This window comes from Bradysia coprophila, chromosome II, assembly GCF_014529535.1.
Source record: "Bradysia coprophila strain Holo2 chromosome II, BU_Bcop_v1, whole genome shotgun sequence".
NCBI lineage: Eukaryota > Metazoa > Arthropoda > Insecta > Diptera > Sciaridae > Bradysia > Bradysia coprophila.
Window position 1 is genome coordinate 3,968,303 of NC_050735.1, and position 27,997 is coordinate 3,996,299.

At 32.5% G+C, this 27,997-nt stretch overlaps 1 protein-coding gene across 1 annotated transcript; it reads right to left on the bottom strand.

Moving 5' to 3' along the window:
- Positions 1–7: 7 nt before the first annotated feature.
- LOC119067457 (activating transcription factor 3) lies at positions 8–27,996 on the bottom strand. The gene is made up of 5 exons (XM_037170443.1): positions 27,245–27,996; positions 8,675–9,724; positions 6,830–6,916; positions 1,853–2,014; positions 8–1,784 (listed from the first exon to the last, which is right to left on the bottom strand). The coding sequence occupies exons 2-5, from the start codon at positions 8,819–8,821 to the stop codon at positions 795–797; spliced, it is 1,386 nt and encodes a 461-aa protein (XP_037026338.1). The 5' UTR covers positions 8,822–9,724; positions 27,245–27,996; the 3' UTR covers positions 8–794.
- Position 27,997: the final 1 nt, after the last annotated feature.

A 27,997-nucleotide genomic window follows, 5' to 3' on the forward strand; every position in this document is an offset into this window, starting at 1 on the left:
CGTTCGAATGGGGAGTATTCCATTTCAGAAAGGTCGCCTTTTGGAAAATGTTCACTGGTTTAAGTTGTGAGTTTGTTAACCTTTTAGAAACGGCAAAGCGTATCGCTACTAAATCTACTACTTCTTTCCGTTACGGTATCCAAAAGTATCAAAAATCTTTTACTTCGTTAGTTTGAACATCGGTTTTGCTATGTAAGACTACACTAACAGGATGGAATCGCTTAGTTTTGTTGTTACTTTCGACAAAGGATTCAATAATTCTAATGGATGTCGCAGATAGGACCGCTGAAAATTCGAAATGAAAAATGACAAGGGGTAATCAAACAAGGGGTAATCAAACAAGGGGTAATCAAACAAGGGATTTTATATCAGAGGGCGTTGAAGTTCATTTGTTCATGCACCCAAAATTCTGAAACACACTTGTAGGGTGTGAATTCACTCTGGAATACCTTTCAAATGCTATAGCAAACGCTAACTATTAGGAGTTGTATTTGTCAGATACTTACTAGAATCAATAGAGAAACAACTGAGAGAGAGATAGAAGGTTTTCTTATGCATTTCCACACTTTCTTCATTGTCATCTTTGTCGGATACCCGTTTCTCTAACCTATTACAGACAGCAAGCACATCATCATTATGAGTGTGTCACTTCTTTTCATCTTTTTTTTTCAACAGATTGATAAAAGAAGCTCATATACTTAAAGACCGGAGGTCATCGCAATTCCAACCGATAACAGATGGCATATGACCGTCTGTAAAAGGTTAATTAGCCACAAAATGTAGAAAGAGATAAATTATGCCATACAACCACTGTTATTGCTATTGTTATTTGCATTGTTCGCAATGCTGTTGTACGTCGTCACACCACTATCCAAATCGGTAAATTGCGTCTCGGTACCATCCATTAAAAGTTCTGGATTATGACTCAGAAAGTCGGCTTTCAACAAATGGCTTTCGACGAAACTCTGGCAACTACTATTGAACTCAATAACGGTAGTCGTTGTCGTGAGGTGGTTGTTGTTGTTATTATTGTTGTTTAAAATTTTCATATTTCTACTGGCACTAATATCACTATCAAAGTTATCATTGCCGCCATCAAACAGGAATCGATCGGCACTCTGAACTGTTGTGTACGGACTATGGGCATCAATCAACTCACATTTTAGCGCAAATTCACTGACATCACCGTCATTATTTTCTCCATTCGGAATGTAGTCACTCTTCATTTGCATACCATTGTACATGCCCATGTCCGACGGTGATTTGATGAAACCACTGTCCGGACTTAAGGTATACCGATCGGATGGCGATGATTTACAATATATCGGCGACAGGCCCGATTTACAGTATCCAATATCAGGTAATGGTTGTGAATGGTCAGTGTTTTGTGTTGGCGCTGGCTTAAGGCTATGACAAAACTTGATGGTGTTCATTGGTGGAATAGGTGGAAGCGTTTTGTTTTGTTGGGTTCTGTTCGACTGTTGGTCACATGGAATCAAATCGGGCACGTATTTCGATATTGGAATGGTACAACGTGATGGCGGTTGGAAACCTTCTTGTCGGACACACGTTGCACCATGGGCTTGCAACATTTCGGTTAATTTCCGTCGTTCCGTTTCCAGTGACCGTACCTGCGATTTCAATTCGATATTTTGCGTTTCCAAGATTTCCGATTCACTGACCAAATTCAATGTTCGTTCACGCTTTTTCATTCGGCACTTTGTGGCTGCAATTTTATTTCGTTCTCGTCTTCGTCTACGACGATCTTCATCTTCGGGAGTCAACTGTTGAAAAGGGAACAAAGTTAGTTTCGAGGAGAGGAAAAAAAAAAGAAAATTTCATTTTCAATTACCCCACATCTGGGCGATTTAGAGTCCATATCGTCATCGTCACTGCTATCTAAGCACTCCTTTTTGGCGACTTTGTACTCTGTACCACTGGAATCACCACTGCTAAGTTTTCGCTTCATCTCAAGGGATAATTTGAGACCAGCTTTTATGAGTTGCGAGCAAGTCTGAAAAATTGTGAAAGAGAAATCTTAGTACTGTTCTGAGCTTCGTCTGTCATTTTTAAGAAAATCCGAGTCACAACGGAAAATTTCATTAAATCCGATGAAATGATTAAATGTTGAAAGCGTCTTCCATTTTCTATTGGTGTCACTGAAGAGGCAAAAGAGGAACGTGTGATTATCCCTACACTAGAACAGGTAAGCATGTCACATTAAATCTATTACTTCATTTGTTTAATTCAGAATATATAACCTCAAAATGGCACGCGTGTTCATAACAAAATTATGAAATCTATTACGTCATTTGTTTGATACATAATCTATCATTTCAATAACTTAATCATACACTTCTCTACACAAGAGAACACTAGCCAATGCTGATCGCTTATTATATGTTATTTGTTCTATGTTCCCTATGTTTTCAGCAGCAGTTTCTTTAAGGTTATTACATGAAATGCCCAATATTAATCTGCAGAATTCAGTTTTCAGAATCTTCAAAAAATTCAGACAATTCAATTCCCTAAGATAACTCACACAAATTGAAAGATCAAAGTGATTAAAAAACTAAATGAATATATCAACACCGACCAACGGATCTGATGCTTAAATTATCATCTTCTATTCGTGCTGGAATGCTATTAGAGATTCTTTTGCACATTCCAACTTAGACTATTAGAATAAGGGGACAATTGACACCTTTAATTAAATTAAATTAAAGTAAACTTTCTGTTCAATTAAAACAAATCGCTTCTCGTCTTCAAGGGCAATGCAATTAAAGCGACAAACTTTATCTTTATTGTTGAATACGAATTTCAAAGTTTATTTTTTATCACCGCAACGTATAATATTGATGGTGTAGGTGCCTTTGAAATGTTGCAAACAATTAAAAAATTGTCAACGAATTTTTCACAAAATTTACCAACAGAAAAAAATTTCATTTATTGTAAAAATGACTCGATTCATCGTCTAATTCAATTAATATCATCCGACGGACACTCGAATAATATTCAAAAGTGTAATTTGTAGGAGAGAATCTTTAAATAATAAAAAAATTTATTCACAAAAAAAGAGTCGAATCGAGAAAAAAAAACCAAACAAAACCTCCTACATCATACACGGGCAATTTTGAAGAGTTTTATGGAAAATGTAGTGGTTCTTTAACAGAAATCTTAAGAAACAAAACAAAAAATTGAATTTTTTGTTGTTCGTTCTTCTGCATTTCAGCTTTAACAATAATTTTATTTATTAACATTTATTGCCCACATACCATTATTTTTTGTTAGGTGTGGGTGGGGTCCATATGTAATGTGAAATATAATACAGCACTTTTATAATTCCAATATTGGTATACGTGTCAGTTGGATGTTGTTTGGCGAATATTTGTATATCTATATTTTCTACACTAAAAGGTGTATTATTATACGTATAAATATTCCATAATATAAAATTTCTTGTTATTTTTGTTTTTCTTTTATATTTTATATTTTCGGGTGTAAATAACGACAACCACATCCAACCGACCAGGAAAAAAAATAACTTTAGTGTACGCCACGCCACCATGAATGAAAATGTTCATGTTGGTATCCATACATTCGCGTAATTAAGAAGAAGAATGGCTTTTTTTCGGACAAAACTGAAGCGATATATCATTGAGCTAATTAAATAAATATTTTAACTTTTGCCAACATTTTTCTATTATTTTTTTTTTGCACATCTTCTCCATTTTATATACATTTGCGATTCGCCTCTGTGTAATAGAAAGGTCAAATTGATTGAATGAGAATTTTTTTGTATCATTTATTTCGACAATAATTAAATTAGCATCGTTTGAACCATGGTACTCGATAGAAAATGTATATAATTTTGTGTATCCATATAGATTGAATGCCATATGTGTTAAAAGAGCTAGTTTCGCTACAGCGAAATTTCAGCAAAAATTTTTTCTTCTTCTTATTTAAACCTACTTTTCACAGCTAAACAGTCGGGTGCATTTAAATCATGATTCTGTTTTCGGATGCGAAAATCGCTGAGTTTTTTTTTGTGAAAATCGTAAAAATTGATTTCAGTATCCCGGTTACACACTGACGTTACATACATGCGGCAAAGAATTCTGTTTTTATTGGCACCGATAAACTATTGAATTCGGTGTAAACTAAAAATTATATTTTTAACGCTGCAAGTGAATATGGCTATTATTCACTTAGTCGAATAGTGACTGGCCTGAATAAATAAATTTGTTAGCCAGGAAAACACAATGAAAATTAATTAGAGGTCATTCATAAATTACGTACGATTTTTGATAATCTGCCCTCTGCCTGTACGCGATTTTTAGTATAAGTTTTTAACCACCCTTACATGAGCGCGTAATTGGGCTCTTATATGATATGAAGTGAAAGCTGAGATTTTGCGATATTGTTTCAGAGGAGGCAGTTTCTGAGGGCCAAAGGACAGTTAATAAAATCTGTCTCTTTGCCTGTTCTCGAAGTCATTAGTGTCAATAGTATTTGGTATTGGTACAATTATTGAAGAATTGAAGAGAAGGCTGTAAAACGAGCGTACACAGACGATCATCTGTTGTTGACATGAACGACAAAATAATCAGTTAGCTCTGTCTAATGACATTTTATATTCCGGAAATGTATGTTAAAATTGGTGAAGTACTAGATTTTGAAGAAAGATGAAAAAAGATATTTACATTGTTGTTATGCTTCTCGTACGTGAGAGAGTTGATGCCTCATTCGATGATCCCTCAATGAAATTCGATTTATTCAACAACGCTCAACCGTTGATCGTTTACTTTATACACCCGACTAAACAAAAAAAAAATCACTCAAAAATTCATGATCTTAAATTCGTTTCATTTCGCATTTATTAACGAAACGAGAGAGATGAAGATTTAGGTTTTTTTTAAAAGAAGAAGACGCTTGATTAATATTTCTGAATCCTCTTAAATGTTTTTCTTTTGAAAATAAATTAAAATTTTTAACAATCTTTTTTTTTCTGCACACGATATTCAATTTAACATCTGAAAAAGAAAAATGAAGAAGTTTCTGTACGCTGGGTGCTACGCATATATATTTATGCGATATGGATGTGCATATCATAATCCATAATGAATGTTTATTTACATAAATTTTCAAATACACAACACACGAAATTATATGTATTAAATACAAAAGTGAATACTGTGCGGGTACGTACATACTCGCGCACAATTTGTAATTTAACGAACATATGATAATAAAAAAAAATTGTTTAAAATTTTTACATTTTCATCTATATATCATTTGGCCATGGTTAGTTATACAGTGTAATGGGATTGGCTCGACCTAGCAATATAGCAATAATTTGTTTAATGTTGTGCTGTATGGTGTTGACGTTGTGCTTTGAATTTGAATACTTATATTATTGTATATGATGAGAAAAGATTTTTGGCAATCGACGGTTTTTTTTGGGATGGTTCACTGTTTGAATTGATTTGAATATCAGTAGCAGAATTTAACTTTTTCTTCGTAGCTAGTTCAGGAAAAAAATAAGGTCATGCCGAGGGGTAACTCACAACGAATAAAGACTACAATGCCACCATTGATGCCGTAATTTCCTTTCAGTAATTAACTTCCTGTACAGACATTCTTTCGTAATTTCTCCAGATTTAGGACACCAATTGTCAGATGAGTTACCCCTTGGTTGCACTTAAAGAAATTTGAGCCGAACATAAAATATAAAATTTTTAGTACTTGACTGACGCCAAGTTGGCATTTTTTCATTCTTCACTTCTTTTGCGTTTTTTAAATTAGCGAATCATCTTAACTTGGTCACACAATCAACGTCATTGCTATCGAATTTAATGGTCAAAGCTTTTTCGATGTTAAGTTAATTGCAAATTCATTAGAACAATAGGTACGCAATCTATCCATATATAAGTATAAGCAAAAAAATCAATCAATTTTAAAGGACATATGGCTCACCAATTACGTGCTGTTTATTGGATTACTTTATTGATTTTCAGATATTCAATAGCGAATCCTATTAACGCACTCATTGCTAATTAATATACTTTGGCATGGATATATATCGCTTTCGATATTAGTTACGAATGTTGTTGTTGATACATTAGGCTGTATGGGAGTGTATTCGTAGTGGAACCGTCCTCTATTATCACCTCAGATTTGATTTGAAACATATTCAGAAAAGTTGATACACCAGAAAGTTCTGTGTGGAGTGATATTTCGATAGTTAAAGAAGTTAATAGCTAAAGTCTTGTCCACACACGGTGATGATAATAATGTGACAAGAAAGTCATCAAATCTTTTACTTCGTTTGTTCCAGCTGATAAATAAAATTGAAACTCTTTTGCTATATAAGACAACATTAGCTCGATGTCATTATTTACTTTGTCGTCATCGTCAATGACAGATGAATAAAGTCACCAGGAAAAGGTTAAAATCCTCTAAGCAATTGCAATCGAAGTGCCTTCATATTATATTTATGTGAATCGTAGGCGACCTCCTTGAGTTTCGATTAGAGTCCACGTGTAAAGAATCCATTTATCTACATTCTATCTTAATCCAAATCTAGTACTTCAATCGATATAATAAACTGTCTAATTTAGAAATTACATGAAGAATGAAAATGTAGACTTCGACAATCGAATAATGTTTATACCCAAAGCCCACATAATCATTACCGAATGTAATTATTTCCTTCAATGTTCATCACAATTACGGTCATGAAAGAGGTATATTGAACTCAATTTATCGATAATATAAATCGAATTTTAGATGATTGCACTAAAACGATAAAGGATAATTTCGTATCTACCTGTTGTACACTCGGTGGAACGTTCGAACCTGCAGGTGAGTCTAGGGGTGACTCGGAACAACTGGAATGGCTGTCATATTGTGTTATCTGAAATGAAAACGAAAGAAAAAAAAAATATAATTATTTATTCCCCATTCATAAATTAATGCTGCTCGCGTGACTAAAAACAATTCAATCTTTTTTTTTGGTTTTATTTTTGTGACTATTTCGTTTTTTTTTTGAGGTTCGGGTATATGGTAAGCGTTATAAATCTATAGGGGAATTTTATAAATGATTTTCGGAACATAGTTAAATATAACACTAACCGCGTTGTTAGACAAGTTTATTAACCATAAGAAAATGTATTCATTTTAGGGAGTGAAAATGAAAATGAAATAGAGGGAAAAAATGCGATGGAATAAACAGCTGTGTGGCTGTATAATATAGTCCATATATGGTTGATGTCTTTCATGTTAAACACGCAGTTTTATGCATATAATATACGTATACCGAACGTAAATATATTTTTTTTAATTCAATTTAGAGACTCGTTAAGTAGGTTAATTAATTGTAATCAAGTTAAAATTTATGTTCGCACATTTATATCATTGTGATCATTCGTTACATGGAAGTACATTAAAGGTATTTTACATATAAATTAAATGAGAATTTTGTGTTTTTATTTTCCTATTTAATTTAATTTTTTTTCGGAAAACCTGAATTTTATTTTAACTTACAAAAAAATATTTTATTCGTTATTCACACCTACTAAATGCCACGACGACCGCTCAAGTACGAATATATTATAGAAGAAATAACAATATTATTGAAATATCAAAAAACATTTTGTGTTATAAAACGATTATATTTTAGTCACCAGCATAAATTGTGAAAATCACTAGGGTGGTCCAATAATTGAATATAAAAAATTTTGCCAAAAAAATTGATGTCCCGGTCGGATAATAGTTCTAAATGCCTCAATCATAAAAAAGCGTCTACGACCGATATGTACTAGAAAAGATGAAGGTAAAAATACACTAAGATCGAAAAGTATATAGAAATCAAGGAATGGAGAAATTCATAAATGATCAGAAGTTTTGTTCGGTATTCGTATTGACATCCTCTCAGTGTTAGCAAATATATCTCAAAATTAAAAGTTAGTCATTTCCGAGCATATGTTCCATTTGTAAAGAATTCTCTCAAAAGTTGGGACGATTTTCTCCTATACTCTATCTCGTCGAGTCGGTGCGTGAGCTGCCGTTATCATTTTTCCGGTTCTACCAGCCAAAAGTTGAATTAGTCTTAGACTAGAAATTCGACGAAACGACTGAAAATATTAAACCACATTGTGAACAAAAATAAAAACATGGTTAAGTCGTCACATCATATAAAGAAATAACATAAACGAGAAATTGGATTCGTGGGATGAAATTTTGTATGTTGGCACCACTGACTTGAGTCAAAAATTCATTGTTGTAAATAAAATCGCTGAAGTGCGCTATATTGTTTCCAACGAAATGTGACATTACATTAAATCAATGTTATCAACACTTTCACCTATATCATGTTGTATATAGGATACAGAAAAGACAGTGGTGGGTCGTTTTTCTCCATTATTTGATAAAACTGAAGACATTTTAGTTTCGGTAGTTTACTGTCAACGGCCTGGGAGGACCTCATAAACAGTTTCGGACCTGAACGGTTCCGTAGACATTTTTAATCAGGTATGTATGTGTTGTAGCATCATTATTTATCAATTCGTGGCCCTCAAACTTTTCGATAATTTTTATATATTTTGGCAAAGAAATTTTTGGGGCACCCTAATAATCACAAACAAAACAAACGAACGAAAAAAAATCCACTCACCTTTTGTTGATTTGACGGAAATGAATATTCTAATGGATTTGTCATTGCGATGAGGGAGTTTAAAATTTCTGGAGTTCGTGGTGTTTGATTTGTGCATACACCGTCAACACCCAGTAATGGCGGTCCACTTACATTTAAGTTGTACATTTTTAATCGATTTTTATAATTTTTTGCTTTTTAATATTTTATTTTTAAGATCACAGTTTAAGTTTTTAAAACTTTTTTCTTGTTTGTAATTTAATAATTTGTTTGTTTTAAAATTAAAATTTCGTTTTTAATTGTAAGTAAAAAAAAAAATGACGAACAAAAAACAATAATTTTAATGACAAGTTTACACAATTCTCACAGATGAATTAACAAATTTTATTTTAATTAATTTTATTAATTAAATTGGTTGAGGTAATTAATGTTTTAGTTTTATCACACCGTGTTCCTTTTTTAATTTTTTTTATGTTTGTCCGCTGACATTAAATATTCCGAAACCGAAAAGTACACGTGCAAATATGTAAGCGGTTTTTTTTCGTTTCTCTTCACCTATTTGCACGATGATAAATAGAACTTTGTTGACAACACGATGAATAATAATTATATCTTTTTTATATGCTTTTTACTCTACAATCGGTTGTATAAATATAAAATTTATATATCGAATAGATAATCACATAGATATATAATTGTAGTATGTATATCCCTAGCTACACTGTTATACAAATATATTTCTTTCTTCTTTTTTCATATATAAATATAAAATAAGCCACACACTGTCACTGGGTAATTGTAAAAAACAGAATTTTTATTTTTTGATTTTCGATATTTTTATTTATAATAAATTTTAATCACGTTTGACTGTAATGGTTTTGGTTTTTCGATTTATATTTTTCTTTTTATAATTTTTTTTTTCTTTCGTTCTTTATCTTTCCAATCTAAACCGCATACGAATAATAAAAATTTTGCAGTTCGTAGGAGTGTTTATTAGCCACTTTAGCGAAGAGTTGTTTCAACCAACAACGGTACTTTCGTTTCGTATGTATATGAAAATAGGCGATAAATCTGAAAAGGAAAAAGAAAATTTTTTATATTTCACTTGATTGTTGGTTGGTATAATTACGGCTTTGCCAATTTGCAATTTGATAATATCTCTCTCTATATAATGTGTCCACATAAAATGGTTGTTGTTATTCATAATTTTAATGATTGGCTTAATACAACAACTCAAAACAAACAGTTTTTTCGATGCTGCTTACAAATGGAATTATTAACGCATACGGTCCAATTAAACAAAAAAGTATTGTATTCCCGGGAGTGTTGCTGTTTTATTTAGTTAGTTGAGTGCGTGAAGTGTAGGCAGAAAAAAGCAGAAGTGTTCAACGAAAATGAGTTAATTTATATGAAAATATTTCGTTTCGATTTATTATTCGCTACTGGAGTGGAATTTTCGGAATAAGTAAATTTAGGAGGGACGATAATGTTTCTTTTTTCGCAATTCGGGGTCGTATACTTCGTATCATCACCTTTTTGTGCTATCATTTACACACTAGCGCGAAAAAGCCATCAATAAATGCAACAGTATACTGATGATGCATTTACAAGAGATTTTTTGGAGAAATTTAATTCCGAAATAATCCTGTAAAATTTCGAATTTTTTTTCTAGGAATTTTGCTTATTATTTCGAACTTTCAGAATTAATTTTTTTTTCGAACGAGTACGTGTGTGAGATATACCTTTCTAACCTTCATTTCTAAGTGAAGACACCAAACACGAACCAGAATTTCAATATCAAACTGGACTACCTCACACCAAATGTATTTTTTATGAAATTTTGATTACTTGAAATGTGATTATGTCAAAAAAAATTGCGATAAACAGGGTAGATTCTACTCTATCTGATATTATGGTATTTTATCGCACACTATCTGATATCCAGTGCGATAAAATATCTTCATACGAGGTAAATAAATAACGAAAATTACTCAATCTCTTACGCTTAAGCCCTCGCGATTTTCTCAATTTTTCAAGGACATATTCAAAATGTCGGTACAAGTTATATCTTCGTCAAAACAGTCAGGCCCTATTATCAGATTGGCCCAACGAACAAACGGGCCTGCTTTCCATTGATGCGTTTCATGTATAAAACTAGCTTATAAACGTTTCTTCAACTATCAAACACTACACATATAGAATGCGCTAATCTGACGTCAAAGTACTGGAGGTAGTAGATCACCGTTCAGAATATGTGCTCGTTTCCTAGATAAATGACAAATCTAGTCCTTCAAATCTTATGAATCTACAGGAAATGTGGGTTTAACTTGTGGAATTTGTTAAAGTGGAAGAGCGTTTCCAACGTTGTCCTACATGATTAGGTCAGGCTCTTTCTTGGCATTTATAAAGTTTTTCTAGAAAACGTTACAAAAATTCGAACTTTTTCGATTACACTGATTTTAGACATAAATTGCAGGATAAACGTTTCTTCATCAATTTGACTATTGCATAAGTTAAAGTATTGCCTTGAAAATTCTACCATAATTTCCAGTTTAATCTAGGACCGAGACAAAACTGAATCAATAATCGTTGAGGCATTATGACAATATGTAGAGAAGCTATTAAGTTGGAATTTATGTTCTAGCAAATTTCCAAGGTTTCCTACTAATTTATTTGACTCTAAAATGTAAAAAGCTTCAAAAAAATTTATTTTACTCGTTAAACTCATACAACAATTAAACAGATAAATTACGTAAAAAAGCAATAATCATTAATTTATGTTGATGTTCAATTGAAATTCCACAATAAAATTTTATATATTTTCGGATGTACAATTCATTATCCACCACAAAGAAAGCCGAGTAAATTTAATTTAATATACTATGGCCAATGGCACCTATAAATTAAAACCGAAAATGCAAATTAATCTCTAAACAAACGTATCAAACAAATTTGCAATTGGTCGGCTAATCCATCTGCATTCGTATAATGGATAGAGAGTGTATGAATGTATATTGTATTGTATATATATTCAGCAAAATGTTTTATTTTTTTATATACTAAAACCTTAATTTAAAATTTAAATTAACTATTTCCGTTTATTGATATGATCTACACATTTTCATTTTGGATTTTTTTTTATTTTAATGTTTTATGGACGATTATACATAAAAAACAATTTAGAAAATTGTAATATCTCCGGTTAATTATTTAAAAAATTGGCCTTTTGTTTCTCATTTCATTTTGTACACATTTCTATTCTAAAAACACCACAACAGCACACCAAGCTACACAGAGGCTACCATACGACCCATACACACTCAATTAAACCATATGATCCACATAATCAGATTAATTGGATTCCCATCATTTTGCTTTATCTCCAAAAAAAATTAAACTCAATTTCACATCTCTGGCTCAAATCAATCTTGATACAAACTTACAACTCGTCTTCGTTTAAACAGACCTATACAGAGCAGATTCAATCAGCATTTAAACGAAACTACATCACATAAAAAACACCAATTAACCTGTCAATTTAGTTTTAATCAAAATTCATTTAAAATAAATAAAATTAGTTTATTATTCATAAACCTGAATCAGTATAATGTTCGTCCGATATAAATATAAGAAACACTCGGGTATGTATAAGACACACCGAAATGAAAAATCGCAACAGCACACCATCCCAAAAATTTATCGATTTTTGGCAATTTATTTGAATTTGTAAGTTTGTATATAATAAGCTTTTTTTTGTTGTTGGTCGAAACGTCGACTAATGTTCACTTTTCATAAGGAGTCTTGTGGTGATTGCCAGGTCTTTACTTAAAAAACGAATACAAAAACGAATTCGAGAATATTTTTTTTCTGTTGCTGTCTTTTTCTACCACATAAAATATCGACAATATGGCACAAATTGAATAAATAAATTTTTTTAATTAATACAAGAATGCATGAATAGAATAGGCCGTAGATAACGAATGTCTTGTTTGTTGGACATTTTCTTCGAAATGTGTAGCAGCTAAGACTTTATTGTCTCTTCTTATGAGTCAAGTATATTTGCTTTAGGGTGACAAATATAGTGTAATCGAAAAGTGGAGTGAATGAAAAATTGTGTTACTAATCGAAATGTTTGGGTACTCTAGGCATTGAAGAAAGAGCAGTGATAACAACAATTTCCAAGAAAATAAAATGTTTCTTAATTGGCACTAGCAGTTATGGCACTCTGATAAGTAATTTCTTATGAAAGTACGACTGAAACGATTTGGTGAATGGAGTTTTTTTTAGCATGAAACGGACCCAGAGAATCACCAGTCTCGCTTATCACGAGCTAAGGTTCTGTGAAGAGAATTTTTCACACGACGAATAATTTTGATTGGAGTGTTGGTATGAAGTTACAAAGCTATTTGGAATTACCAAGCCGTTTAGAGTTACAAAGCCAGTTGGATTTACAAAGGTGTCGGGGAATCTCGCACACGCGATCATAGTATGCGTCCTTTTACGACATGTAACGAAAAGTCATGACTGTGCGAGATTCACCACTTAGAGGTGAATCTCGCACACCATGAATTTGTGTGGTGTGCGAGATTACCCTACCCCTTTACAAAACCGCTTGGAATTACAAAGCCGCCCAGAATATCAAAGCCTTTCAGAATTACACAACCTTTTGGAAATACAAAGTCTAATGGTTACAAAAAAGTACGATTTCCACTATCACCAAGAAAGAGTAGCCAATAATAGTACATTTCGTACCTAGGACTAAAAGTCTTTTTTAGCGTGTGAGAAGTTTACAGACAGAGCCGAAGGCGAGGTCTGGATTCGAATACGCTAAAAAAGACTTTTAGTCCTAGGTACGAATAGTATTTTTCATATTGGACGGATTTTCGGGTCCTACGTATGACAAAACGATTTTTCAGCAGGATTATTTAACCATAGAAAATACCAGAACGCCCTAACGAAGACCAGTTAGTATGAGATTTTAAATTGTCGATGAATCAATAAAAAACGTAGGAAAAATGATCAAATCTATCGACAATAATTGAAATGAAAATTTTACTAGGTTAAGCACTCTCAGTATGGCTCGCTAAAATTACGATTGCTCTCAGCTAACACATGTTCTAGTTTCACATTTAATGCATAAATAATTGCTACAGGTGTGTGGTATAGATTTCATTGAATTTGTTGCAGCTACTATGTGATGTCGTTGGTATTGTAATTTGTAAATATCAAACTTTTTGAACTGAACATTTTCTTAGTCAGTCAGTTATTCACATCTGACATAGTGTTACGAAAATTCTGCGCTAAGATCCGTTTATTTAAAAAAAAACGATGTAACACTCAAGGTAATACGCAACTTCCACATTAAATAACTCATAGACTGAGTCTTAGACACACACAAACATCCTAAATCATTTTTTTTTATTTAAAACATAAACCGCCACATCTTGAACATGTGAAAATGTAAAGGAGAATATCATGAACATTGAATGTTCCATATAATCCAAGCAGCGAAAGAAAGCAGAAATTAATTTAATGTTCCCGTTTCTTTGATGTTGAATATTGTGTGGTCGAATTCCAATGACAATATTATTTAAAGTCATTCATTCACGTGTGTTTCTATGACAAAGAAATTAACTCATTTCCATCAACGATTAGGTTAAAAACTCAAAGTATATCACCATTAAATGCACGCTACGTTACTTATGTGGTTAGATTTAAAAAACAACTCGGACCACACTGTATACAAGAAAATGTTGTGCTGTGTAAACGATTGACTATATATATTATACAATGAAACATTTGTACAAGAAAAAAAAAACAGTCGAAAGGAATGCTATAAAATTATGCAAAAAAGAGAACTTTATAAAAAGAACGTTTGCAAAGAAGGAAAATGAGTAACAACAAAAAAAAACTTTTTTATTTTTGGGTTGTACGTTTATTTTTGGAAAATTTTATTTGTATTTTCAGATCATGTTTAATGACTTCAATAGAAAATATTAAAATGATGAACACTGTGATTGTCCATGTCCATGAATCTAGTTGTTTATTTTAACATGACTTTTCGTGACGGTAGGAATTGTCTACGAGTCATTTCAGAGGCAAGTTTTTAACTCTTTTTTTCATATTAATTCATTTGTAGTAGGTTTTGGGTATTATTCATAGAGAAGATCATGTTAATGGCACGTAAAAAAACCGTTAAATTACAATTAAACATGTCAATGCAAAGGCTTATTAGCACACGACTTTAATTGTTTAATGTTTACGCTTCAAGTTTATTTACTCAATATTCGCAACAAGCCAGTGCCTATTTTTAGCGAAAAAAAGTCATGTACTATGAGTACCGTCAACCGTCATGGTCTAAAGGGTTAATTATTTATTTATTTATCAACAGTATAAAACCAACTGATATTTATGACAAAAATAGAAATTAAAGATGAAAACAAGAATCATATTCAAACAATTGAAGAAAAAATATTCGTCAAAAAGATAAAAAAGAAGCTGAAGAAAATTCAAAAACAAGAAAAAGAAAAAGAAAAGGAAAAGAGGAAAACAAATCAGTAAATCAAATCAATCAAATTGCAATGAACGAAACGGCAGCTAAACACTTAGCTCATCCTGTAGGTGATAAACGAATAGCGCTCTGGTAGCTCCATGGCACGAATGCGATTTCGGAACGTAATCCTAGAGGTTGATCTGTCGTACAAATGTGCAAATCGATTGAAGATCATGCTCATATAATTGACTGGTTCATATAATCCATAGTTGGTTCGGTGTTGGTCGATTTGCAGAAATTCATTCGAACTAAGATCGCGGGCAGGTCGTCGAATGTTTATCTTAGACTTCAGCTCGGGAGCGTCAATTCGTTCAGTGAGGACATCGTACATGAAAGTTACACTCAAATTGATGCGCCTTCTTGATAATGCCTCAATACCAACTGTCCTACAGCGAGAATCATATGAAGGCAGTCTGAAGGTATTGTCACGCCGTACAGTTCGTCTTAGGGCGTAGATGATGAATTGTCTCTGAATGGACTCAATTGCAGATATTTTCGTGGTGCAGTGCGGTTGCCAAACGTTGAATGCGTATTCTAGACGTGATCTTACGTGAGCACAGTAGACGCTTTTTAGGGCGTTGACGGAACGAAACTCGTAACAAATCCTCTTCAAGAAGCCGAGCATTGAGTACGCTTTACTTGTTATATGTTCTATGTTATATGTTTAAACTGTTGTACGTAAGGCTACTGCTGTCTTGTGTAAGAGGCTAGCGGAAACAACTGTAGATAGTCAGTCCACTCTGACTTTTGGACCGCCGCTAGTTCTCGAGGTCGAAACAGCCTTCTTCTTCTCAATTCATTCACTAAACGTGAGCACTGGGAAAGGGAAAAGCGTTGGCTTTGTTTGTGAACTTATCTTCTGTTTTAGTCTAATAGCCTTGCGCTGTGGGTGAGTTCTAGTGTTGCATTTAGTCCGTTGCCAAATCGCAACTTGGCAATAAATGCACTTTCAAATCAAAATCGTTTGATATTTAAATTATTGTCTCTTTAAATAAGCCCTGCAACAGGCTCATCTGCAACATATATACTTGACATCTTTTGGAGTGTAAAACTATTTTTGGGAAAACCTTTTACCATATTTTCCTTAATTTTTCACACTTTCCTTAATTTTGCACATTTTCCTTAATTTTTCACATTTTTTCATATTTTCCTTAGTTTTTCCCGTTTTTCCAAATTTTCAGAAACATATTTTTTGGAAAATGTAGATAGTCACTGCTTATATACTACTCCCGCTATTAAAGATCTTTCATGATTCTTATATTTAAATTGTGATGCAGCTTGCTATAGAAAAACCAGGCGGTATGTGTTCAGAGTTTGTGTAACGAATTTTTAATCATTCAGGAGACCATTCAATTCCAAATTAGTCATCAGGCCGTTCTCTTGCACGATAATTAAATGAACAAACGATTGATATTCATAATGTTCCATGCCAGTAACATAAAATTTGTTTGATTTCTTTTGTGCTACAGTATTGATTGCGCCTTCGTCACAAAGTTGTTCTTCGATTCATGAATACAAAATTTGTCCCTCTTTCGACACATATAGTATCGACAGACACATACATAGCTCAATGTATGTTTTTCCGTCGAGTTTTATGTCAAATACACAGTCTATCTACTCACCGATTTTCTGTCCTTCTATCACATATGTTTTTGAATTAATTCTCAGTGGTAACAGGTGGCTTAGCTCACTTATCACATTATGCATTCAATAAATTTAAACTGGAGACATACATTTTATCGGTTTTTGTCTGATGGAATTTTGGTTTTCATTGTTATCAGTAATGGATATCGTGAGAGTTGATTAATTGAGTGGATTTTTGTTTCCAGAAGGTAATATACTGACGGACTATATCATCTGTTGTCGACGAAGACGACGAGTACTGGTGATGAGCTCCAGCTAATGTAGTCATATTATAGTAAATTTAATGTCACAACTAATGAAGTACTAGATTTTGTATCAGTGAGAATACTTAGACCAAAAGTACGAATAGAATCGATTACCACGTGTATACCAGACCGACGAAGCTAGCCGTCTGTGAAAGATGAAAATAAATATTTTTCCAGTCCATGAGATTGCCGGATCCAGGCGACCATTAAAAGTTGTGATGGTCAAATATATCAAGTTGTCATTTCATTCTTTCAACAAGAAACCAATTAACAGAAGTACTATAGCGTAAAAATGTAATTAAATTTACGACCGTAAGAAAAAAATTATTAAATTTTTGCTTCTAAACCGAAATTAAATCTTGAGCTCGCTGTTCCACAGTGTAAACAGTAAATATACTTCATAATACGATAAAGAGTTGGCATTTCAATTCATATCCAAAATTGGATTATAAAATTTTTGTTTGTATTGTGTGCATGTAAAATGTGATCATTATCCACCCAGTCACATTTATATATATTCAAATTTTATTTAACAATCTAAATGGGTCTGTAGTCTAGATGACATTCATAAAATTATGTTTTAATTTTCAAGTTATAACAAAGAAAACCTTTTTTTTCGTTATTTGTGTATGTTCACAACATTAATTTTAATAGCATATGTTCGTTTCAGTCATTTTTATACGCAACAATAATAAAAAATGATCGTGCATGTGTGTATGGATGTATGTTGCTTGCTGCAAAAGACGTTGTACAATGATTTCGTTTCCCGAACATTAATTTCAATTTTCCTTAATGGCTTTTCTAATTATAATTTATAGTTTTTAGTTTGTAAAAATTTATCCTTCATATTCATAATGGGAACACATAAATGCTGAACATTCAATGTTCGATTATGTACTGTGTGTTGCTGTCTGTGGAATTGTTACATTGTGTCGAAAAGCGAAATTAAATTCAGTTCCTGTAACAAAAAATCTATTTCAGCTGTACTCTAGTTTATAATCAAAGTATTATCGTTCCACAATATCGCTGATTGCGTCTGTTTGAATCAACATTCAAAGGGAAAACTGTCTATCTATATTGTCTCCCGTAATATGGGGGTGGTGTGGTTGCTATAGTATTTGACTGGATGTATAAACTCTTATTAAAGCCAAAATTGAAAATAAATTACAGGATGGTGTTAAGTGAGTCTTATCACGCCAGGCAATGGTGTAATAAATTACGTAATTTTAGTAGAGAAATAAAGTAATTTTCAATGGGGTGATGTGTATTATGTATAACGAAAATTCATATTATGAAATTGCATTTCCTCCATGGTGTTGATGTCTTGCATTTCGTGTCAATAAACCATTCGTGTTGTGTGTATAAATCGAGGGGAATGCACCTAAACGAGTTGCAGAAGAGTTGCACGCATTAAAAGTTACAAAAGAGTTAGAAGAAGTGAGAAAAGAGTTTCACACGGAATCAATGATTTTCTTCACTCAAAAGTCTATTTTCTCGCCTTTCGTTTTGACAGGGTAGAAAATAGACATTTTCTCACTCGAACTGTCATCTTTGTGTTCATTTTGAAAAATTGTTGAATAAATTGATGTTTTTCGTTTTGTGCGGAAAAACGGTTAATCACACCTCGCACATATGAATAACGTTGCGTTCAACTTAGGAAGAATATAGGAAATTCCAGCTCGAGCGAATCGCGTCTCTAGCTCCGCTCTATTTTCTTCCCTCTGTAAAAAACAACTATTTCATGAAACTGTTAACCGTTCAGATCTTCCGTTATAAACACGTTCACCTGATCTTATTTTTTTTGTTTTTTTTTTTTGCAAGAACTAAATTATTTTAAAGAACTGTACGTCAGCATTCTTTTCCTCAAACAGACATTCTTATCGATCAATAAATGTAAATTTGTTTGGTAAATATTTTTAAAATTTATTTTGTTCACGTAGGCAGACAGGACCATATTGATGGAATCTACATATCTAATGAACATCGTATTTAATGTCTCGTAATATATGAGAACGTAAAACTATGCCTCATCACATAAAAAAATGGTAAAATTAAAGAAATTATTGCTAAGGAGATTGTGTTGAGTTAAATTAAATTAAAATAAAAGACGAGAAATAATGATTTTGTTATTGTTTTTCGGTTTAGTGTTTGTAAGGAAACAAGGCTAGCGCCAGTAAAACGCGATTCATGGGAGTGACTTTCATTGTACATAAGTTCCGTGACAACGAGCGTCTTCATAGAAAAATTTATGTGACGAGTTAAAAAATTTAATTACCAAAGTACATTTGAAAAATTTAATCGCAAACTGGAAACGACTTTGACATTGAACGCTTTATCCAAATAATGATAATTTTGATGTACACCTTTAGTGAATCATAAAAATGTCAAATATAGTCGAAAATACAAACTGGATGCCAAGTTTGTATTTTAGCGGAAAAAAAATACAAAACTTTTAAAACAGATGTGTAATGTGTGATTGGTTTGTATTGGGTTTGTGTATGTTAACACATGCAAGAATTCAAATAATTACTCGATGATCAGCTGATCCAGCTGTTACAAATTTTGTAACTTTTGTGTTAAACAATAAGTTAGTCAAGGCTGTTAACTGGAGACGGTCACGCGGACCGTCATTTAATTATATAACACGACAATACACATTTTTCAAACAAAATAGTTCAATAAATACGAATTGGCATGCTCTTTTACTTCTCATCGTTTAACAAAACTTAACATAAATTTTATACAAGAGTCCGCTAACCATCGCTCATTTTTTGCCATCGCCAGTGCCGGACTGGCTCAAAAAAGCCCTTCGGGCGTTGTATGGAGAAATTTTTCAAAACGCCCTTCGTCGTCATTTATCCATACAAAAACCAAAAGGCCCTTCGGACATCACCCGAACGCCCATAGGACCAGTCCGGCACTGGCCATCGCTGTATACTAAATAATTACTTTTTCTTGAATTCTGCTCATTCTTCACAATTCAAAGTTCACAATTTTAGATTGCGAAGCGTGTTTCACTCTTTAGTGGAAGTTGAAGTTAAACTTTAAGTTATACTGAAATAATGCTTCTTCCTTCGTGTTGAGACGAAGGGTCGCGAAGGGTAGGTCCATTTTTTGACAGAGAATCTATGGCTTGGCTCGACTACATTTTGAGGAAACTTAAATACACATTTTTCTCCAGTGAAGTAAAAACCTTGCGCTGTGAGAAAATGGATTTCTAAATCTGTTTTTATATAATTATCGAAATATTACTCTGAAAACGAAATCGTTTGTAGGATTGTTTTGAAAAACCACCTGTCGAAATCTAACACATTTTTTTTGTAAATTATGGAATGGAATTTGTGTAAAATTGCGGAACAGGCAATTCAGCCTTTGCGTTTGAATTTGGTTTCTGAAAAGAAAGGATCTGTTCATTCTTTTAAAAATAAATTAAAGTTCCACAACACCGAGATAATTGTATCTTATAACAATAACACATTTAATATCCAAAAATCAAAACATGTAAATTATGAACCAACGAAGAAAAACTAAAATTAAATTTAAACTTGTCCTTGGTTATTAATAAACTCTATTTTCTTTTCTTCACATATTCAAAATTATTTAAATTTTTATTTGATTTATCTGGTAATATTGAGGAAATAAAAATGAAGAAAAAAAATCTGTGTATTGTGTGTGTATTGTGTATATATACACATAGCAGCAGCAGCAACAAGAACAACAACGAAATAACAAATTAAATGTTTTCTTCAAAAAATTTATAAATAAAATGCAAATTAACCAGATTATAAAAATGACTATAAATTACTTATATATATGTATACGACATACACACAATTAAGAATATATAGCTCAGCGACTCCATGATTTCGTATAACGAGTGAGGAAATGGGATTTTTTATGCCGTTTACTTAAAAAAAAACGAAGAAGAAGTTATTGCAGCCGATATATATATATACATAGAAACTGAGAACGATTCTTATCTCAGCCAAAAAATCTTTTGCAATAAAATTGGTATGCACACGTTTATCCTCACCGAAACGGCCGGCCGAATGCAGTTGGAAAACAGGTTCATAATTCAGCAAACACTACGATACTGGAAAGCTGTTAAACAGTTAGTGGCGGTAAGAATTTTACGATACTTTACGATTTTACTTAAGGATGAGTAGATGTTAGGAAATGTATTGCAAGTGAACCAAATCTATAACTGGTTGTTGCCATCAAACATAATATGTCTAAGTGGTAAAATTGATCTCGCACAAAAATTGTGTTTGATGGCAAATTTTGATGACTTAAGAAGAAGAAGAAAAATCTATTGCCTTGACAAGTCGTCTAAGCTCGGAAGCTCTAAATGATCTTAGACATTTCATTTTACTTAATTTTTTTAACGCTGAAAGGTTTGTTGGTCCGTTGGAATTTTTCTTTCGTCGTGAAATAAATGGCTGACCCTGAGCAGCCAAAAAACTGACTGTTCTTAACAACATATACAAAAAAGTTAAGCTTCTGAATAACTATTAACCTGTTACATCTGCCATCTGTTATCGATAACGACGCCAAAAATAATGACAAGCTCTGGGTAATATTGTTCTTTATAAAGTCAAATACATGTTACAAAATTGAAGTACAAGATTTGAAATCAACCGATTCGATGGAAGTAATAGACCCGATAATAATACTGGTCATGCTAAAGAACTTTGGGCTTCAGCTATCATTACCTCAATCCCATGGAGACAACACTCAATACCATCCGTTGTTATTGGTTCGTGTGCACACAGATAAAATCATGAAATAGGAGTAAGGTAAACGCATGAACTAAATAAAAAGTATTGACTCGAAAAGCTTCAAAAGCTAAACGGAAAACGGAAAAAATATGCGTAAAAAAGCTCATCAACTCTGCTACTTCTCTGCTATCAAACATTCGCATGTTTGGTTCAACAAGCAGAAACTATTTTTGGCATATTGCCAAATTTTCTTTAATTTTTCCAAATTTTCAATAATTTTCCAAAAAATGTCTTTGGAAAAATGATGGAAACATGGTAAGCCTGTAGCAAATTTAATTCCAAAAAATTGCGATGTGAAAATCTCCTCAGATTGTGGAAAGAAAATAAATATTTTTTTGTATGATGATACCAATGGGATAGGGTTAGATTTCGAAATAATCACAGTTAAAGTCGAGGTTTTTCACGTTCAGAACTAATTCCGGTTAATTACAAACAATATTCAGTTAACATATTCCATACTAGGAAATTGTAGGAAAATATGGCAAAATGTTTTTACAAAAATAGTCCCTGACAAAATGGCAGGGCCTATTTTGAAGTAAAAATTTTCTTAATTTTCCAGCACTTTCCCATATTTTCATTTTTTTATTTAAGTAAAATATGAGAAAATTTATCAAAAATGTTTTCCCAAAAATCTTTAACTTCAATGGTTTTTGCATATATTTCATTAATGATTACCGTCTTTGCCGATAACAGATGAATCGCTGTTTCTAAGAGATCACTTCTACCCATTTTGTTTTATTCCACACCAAATGATTTAAACTTGACTGCACTTACGTGACTAACAACAAAGATTATTGCTTTTTCATAAGTATTTGGCGTGCACAAGAGGTAAATACTATATGAGACTGGACTTTAATTTCTATTCCAAATTTTGATAAAGAAAAATCGGTTTTGAGCGAATTTTTACAGAAAAGCTTTATCAACTAAATTCGTATTCCGGCAAGTATATATACATAGCCAGCTCAGTAAAACAAATTTTAATTTTTTTTCTTTATTCTAATATCAAACGAAACTACCAGCAAAAAAAAAACTCAAAATAAACAGAATAGAACCATACACACATAGATAAATGACTGCAGTTTATTTTTTTGGAACACCCTTCGATTAAAATTAACATATCTCTCCGCCGTATATTTCGTTTCGTTTTAATTTTAAAATTTTTATCAATGTTGTTGAATTATATAATGTGCAGATTTGTATACGAAAATGGTTTATTTATGTAAAAATAACTCTTTTATAATGAATGAAAATGTCGGCATCCTTTGTAGAACTTGAATAAATACATTTTTTTATGTAACTTAACTCCGATCCGATGAATGCTAATCTACTATATGGTATAGACGAGAGGAAAGACTGAAAAAAAAACACACATTTTAACATTGTAATGTGTGTTTGCATGTTGGACATGTATTACATTAGATTATTGTATATGGAATAAATGCAATTGACACATTTAAGTCGTTCATAAATAATGCAGTCATTACCGAGTGCTTTACATGAGCTTTGCTAGGCACTTGATTTTAATACAATGTTTGTATAAATACGTCGAACAAAAATGCCAAAGGATGAATGTGGTAATAATGAATGAATCTTATAGCTCAAATACGACAGTCAGTATAAATATAGATTAGTTAAAACATAAATCGAATATCAGATATTATCGACTGCACTGTATCGGTATCGACAGCGAGGACAAAATAGACAACGAGCTCTGACTAACCTGCTAATATAATATCAAAATACATGTTAATTGGAGTGAAGTAAAAGATTTCGAATCAGTTTCTTGAAAATTGTTAAATCGATTGAAGTAATAGAGCCGACTATTTCACTGCTGATAAGGTTGCCGTCTTTGAAATGTTATGGACTTAGACGACTTTGTAAGTAAACGCTTGTGTAGTGATATGACTGAAAAGTCTAATATTAAATTCTAATCAAAGCTAGGTGAGTTAGACTTACTTGATGACTATGATGGACAGTGACATGCGATTCGTAAAAACCTTTTAAATAAATTGAAGATCCTTTCTCGAAAAGTAGTTCGCATTCACAATAAATTGGAAATAGGCCCTGTTCCATTCGGAACTTCTAAGAAAAATGGTTCCGCATGGTTGAGTGAAAATGGGATGCCGGAAATTGTTGTATCAATCGAAAAGTGAACTCTGAGTTTAATTTTTTCCTTCTTACAGCGATAATTTGTCTAATCAGTTCACATTTACGAGACTTTCCGTTATAACAGAATTTTTTGATAACAGGCACTTTCACGAAACCGTCTGGCAATATTCTGTTGCTTGCTATCTTTTCAATCAGCGATTGTCATTCGTAACATTTTGTTCATTAACGACAGAATTTAAAAAAAATTCCATGACAGAACATACATGAAATTCGTCACAATCCATTAGACAGAATAGGGTTAAATTTGCGACCGAGAAGATAACTCTATACAGTGGCTAAAAGACCTAATCTAAAAATGATCGTTCATCTGATAGGCCTGACCGTATTTGAAAAAGTTGCTTTCTGCATAATCGACACAAATGTATACGTACGATGTTTGATTAATATCTTTATCGGTTCTAGAACACTCGTTTATGAATTAAAAACACGTCTGTATGGAATTGTGTACGTGATTCTCGATTGATATATCTGTTAATCAATTATATATTTTATCGTTCGAATGTACATTACATTGACACATACGACGACGTGGTTTATGCATTTTTACGTACACATACCGTGTCTTTGTCGAGCCTAACGAATTGAGATAGAGTTGAATGGAGTTTTGACTCTAGGTGAATTCATTATCAGCAATAGTAAAACGAAATTCCACAGTACATAGTCATACGTGAATTCTTCGTTTGATTGATATCCGAAAAGACTTATAAATTCTTCCATGTTTGCAAGTTTGCCTAATATTTAATCTTGTATATCAGACATAATTTAAACACCAAAAAAGTAGAAGTAAACGATTACCCAATTATGGGCATAAAACTGTAAACATTTACTCAACGAGATATTATACCTCGTCAATTATGAATCAACGATAAGAAGTACAATGTTTCAGCGATAAAAGCAGGAAAGATCTGAGGATTTTCTAGTGGTTCTCCGAAAGTAGGTAGTTTATTACAAGCCGACATGATCAATAATATAAAGTTCCACAAAATGTATAATCGAAACGACAAACAAACAACGAAATGTTTACACAATTTGGTTGTCTATATATATATATATATATAGTCGTGTGACCCATTCAAAATAATATTCTATCTCTCTCCCTCTCTCTTTCTCTCAGTTTTTCATTTATCAAAATTGCTGTTAATCGTCATAGATTAAAGAGATCAATTGCTTTATCATTTTATCAATGACTACATGGAAAGATAAACAAAATGATGAAAATAATTTTATTTTGTTATCTCTCTCTGATTTCGTTTATTTTGATTATGATTGAAAGCATATCCGATTACATGTGACGTATAGAACGAAGGGTAACGGTTAGACGGGAAGTGGAGGAACTACGTACTCATGTGACTGTTTGATGAATTTCATCTTAACAATAAGTTGTGTGCAAAGACCATTGGGAGTTTAAAATAAATAAATTAATGACCGAAAATCTATAACGTTCATGCTCTGTTCATCATTTCATCCTACCTCCCCGAGATAGTTTTTCTGATGTTTACAAAATGCTAGTGGGATTAATTAAAACTCATGAAAAATTTGCAGGATAACTGACAACCATGACAAACCACGTAGAATGTAATTATACAAATAAAGAAAATGAAACCTGATCAGTCACATCGGTTACATAAACTAGATAAAGTGGGTAGACATTGGACTGGAAAACCGAAGGCAAATATAATGTTGGCAGACCAAAGACTATATGGCGCCGAAGTTCCCGAACAGAATCAGATGAATGAATTTTGGGGAGAGCTCACCTTTGAAAAACGTTTTGTTTTTACTAAATCTATTACTCCTTTTTTTCAACAAAAGTATCATCTAAAGTTTGATACGAAATCTTTTACTTAGCTTACGTCTCTCTATATAAGAGACATTAACCAGATGTTACCGTTCGTTTTCGTTGATTGACGTCTCTAGCAGATGATCAGCGGGCTCGGATGGTTATTTTAAACAACCACCTCAAACACTTAATAAACGGAAGAATCAATCATGATCCCTATGTCCAGGCCAAGTCAATTTAGGTCATTGGTATAATTTTAATAATGAAGAAAAACACAGATGACGACAGAAATGGCGAATGTGTTTAGGCCGGTTTAAGTGGTTGAAACTGATCTAAAATGTCTAATAAGAAATGAGTCTTTCAAGTCAGCTTGTTTTATTAAATCACATTCAGTAATTTTACACTTTAAATAAATCAGAGACAAGCAACAAAGTCGACGGAATGACACCTTACTTGCAATTTTGCAATGGAAATTATCTATGTTATTTTGCTTGAAAAGGTCATTTAAGCTAATCGAAATATTAAAAATTTCTCCCACTTGAACCGAGTACATATATTTCCTGATTAACGAAATAAAAATATTTCAGAGAGAGAGAGAGTTCTGAATGGATGCCAAGAGTAGCTTCGTTGCGAATAGCAAACCCACATCTCGGTCAATCAATAAAATCCACAAATTTTTGCGTTACTTTAAACTTTAGTTGAAAAATATTCTTTTAATCTGTCACTAACGGCAAGCCGATTAGCAGAATAGTTTTCCGAGTCTGTTGACCGAAGACTAATCGGTACAAAATCTATTACTTCATTAATTTCAACATACGAGGAGCATGTATCCAAACATCCATTCAATTTCTATCTCTGCCATTCGTTTTTATAATTGTATCTGTCTTTTTCACACTCATTCACGTACTGTAATAGATTTGGGCACCTTTTGGAAACTGGCTCTTCGGTGCATGCACTAAAGAAAGCTCTTCGCTATATTCCGTGCCGCCGCAGTCGATAGCTGATGCCTACATAATTCTGTAAATAGCAATCGGTTCGCTTCCCTAAATTCAAGATGACCATATGACCGATTCGATTTTTTCATTTATTTCTCAAGAATGTCGACAATAAATTTCCAAATGTAAATTAAAATTGCACACACACTCTAATCGACAGCCATAATGACTTGAGCTAACAACAGGTAGCAGTCTAATGGGTAAAACACTTTTTTTCCATAATTATTTTGATGCTAATCAGTCGCATCAAATATTGACTCGTCTAGTTAAAAAATTGAATTGCAAAAATGTTCTCCGAACTCTAACCATCTGAAAACGTTTTACATATAGGGGACAAGTAAAATATCCGTCCATCGAGTGATATAACGTATAAATGTATCTACAACAACGAAAATTAAATTGTTTTCGTTTGCAATAAAAGTTTACCCACCTGATTACATTATTCCTCCTACGTTTGACCGTTGCGTTTAAGCATTTAAATTTTTTGTTTAAAGCTTTTTCAACTTTATCAAAATCGTACGCGATGTGAAATGACTGACTGGCTGGTTTGATGTCTTGCTTCGTCTTCAATGTATATTCCAAAAAAAAATTTGGTTTCTTTAATTCGTTTCAAACTGAAAATGTGCGGGCAAATTATATCCACAAAATTTTATGTATGTTTCTTGTACATAAACACAGTCCATGTATACAAGTCGTAAAGATAATCCACATTATATGCACATAAATTCGGCACTACAATCGCAATTTGTATTTCAAATTTATTATTTTGTTGCTGGGTTAATACACAATTATTTTTTTTGGATAGGTAACTTATGTGTTGTAAATTTTGGTTTCGTATAACCAAATGGTTGGAGTACATTAAAAAAACAATAAACAAAAATTCGAATCTATTTCGATTTTCCAACAAAACAAAACAAAAAAAAACAAACAACAAACGAAAAGAATTTTCTTCCTTTATCGTTAATCACAAACGGTTCTCTTTTTCCGATTTCTTTTGTCGATTTTCCCCTTTTAAACAATTCCGTTCCGATTCAGGCACATTAAATTCAATCTATTCGTTGATTTGCTTCCGATTTGCAAGAACGAAAACAATAATTTTGATATCCGATTAACGTTTTCAGAATTCTTCATAATGCGATGAGCAACGTTTAATGTGCAATACTATACTGAAAGCGTCGTGGAA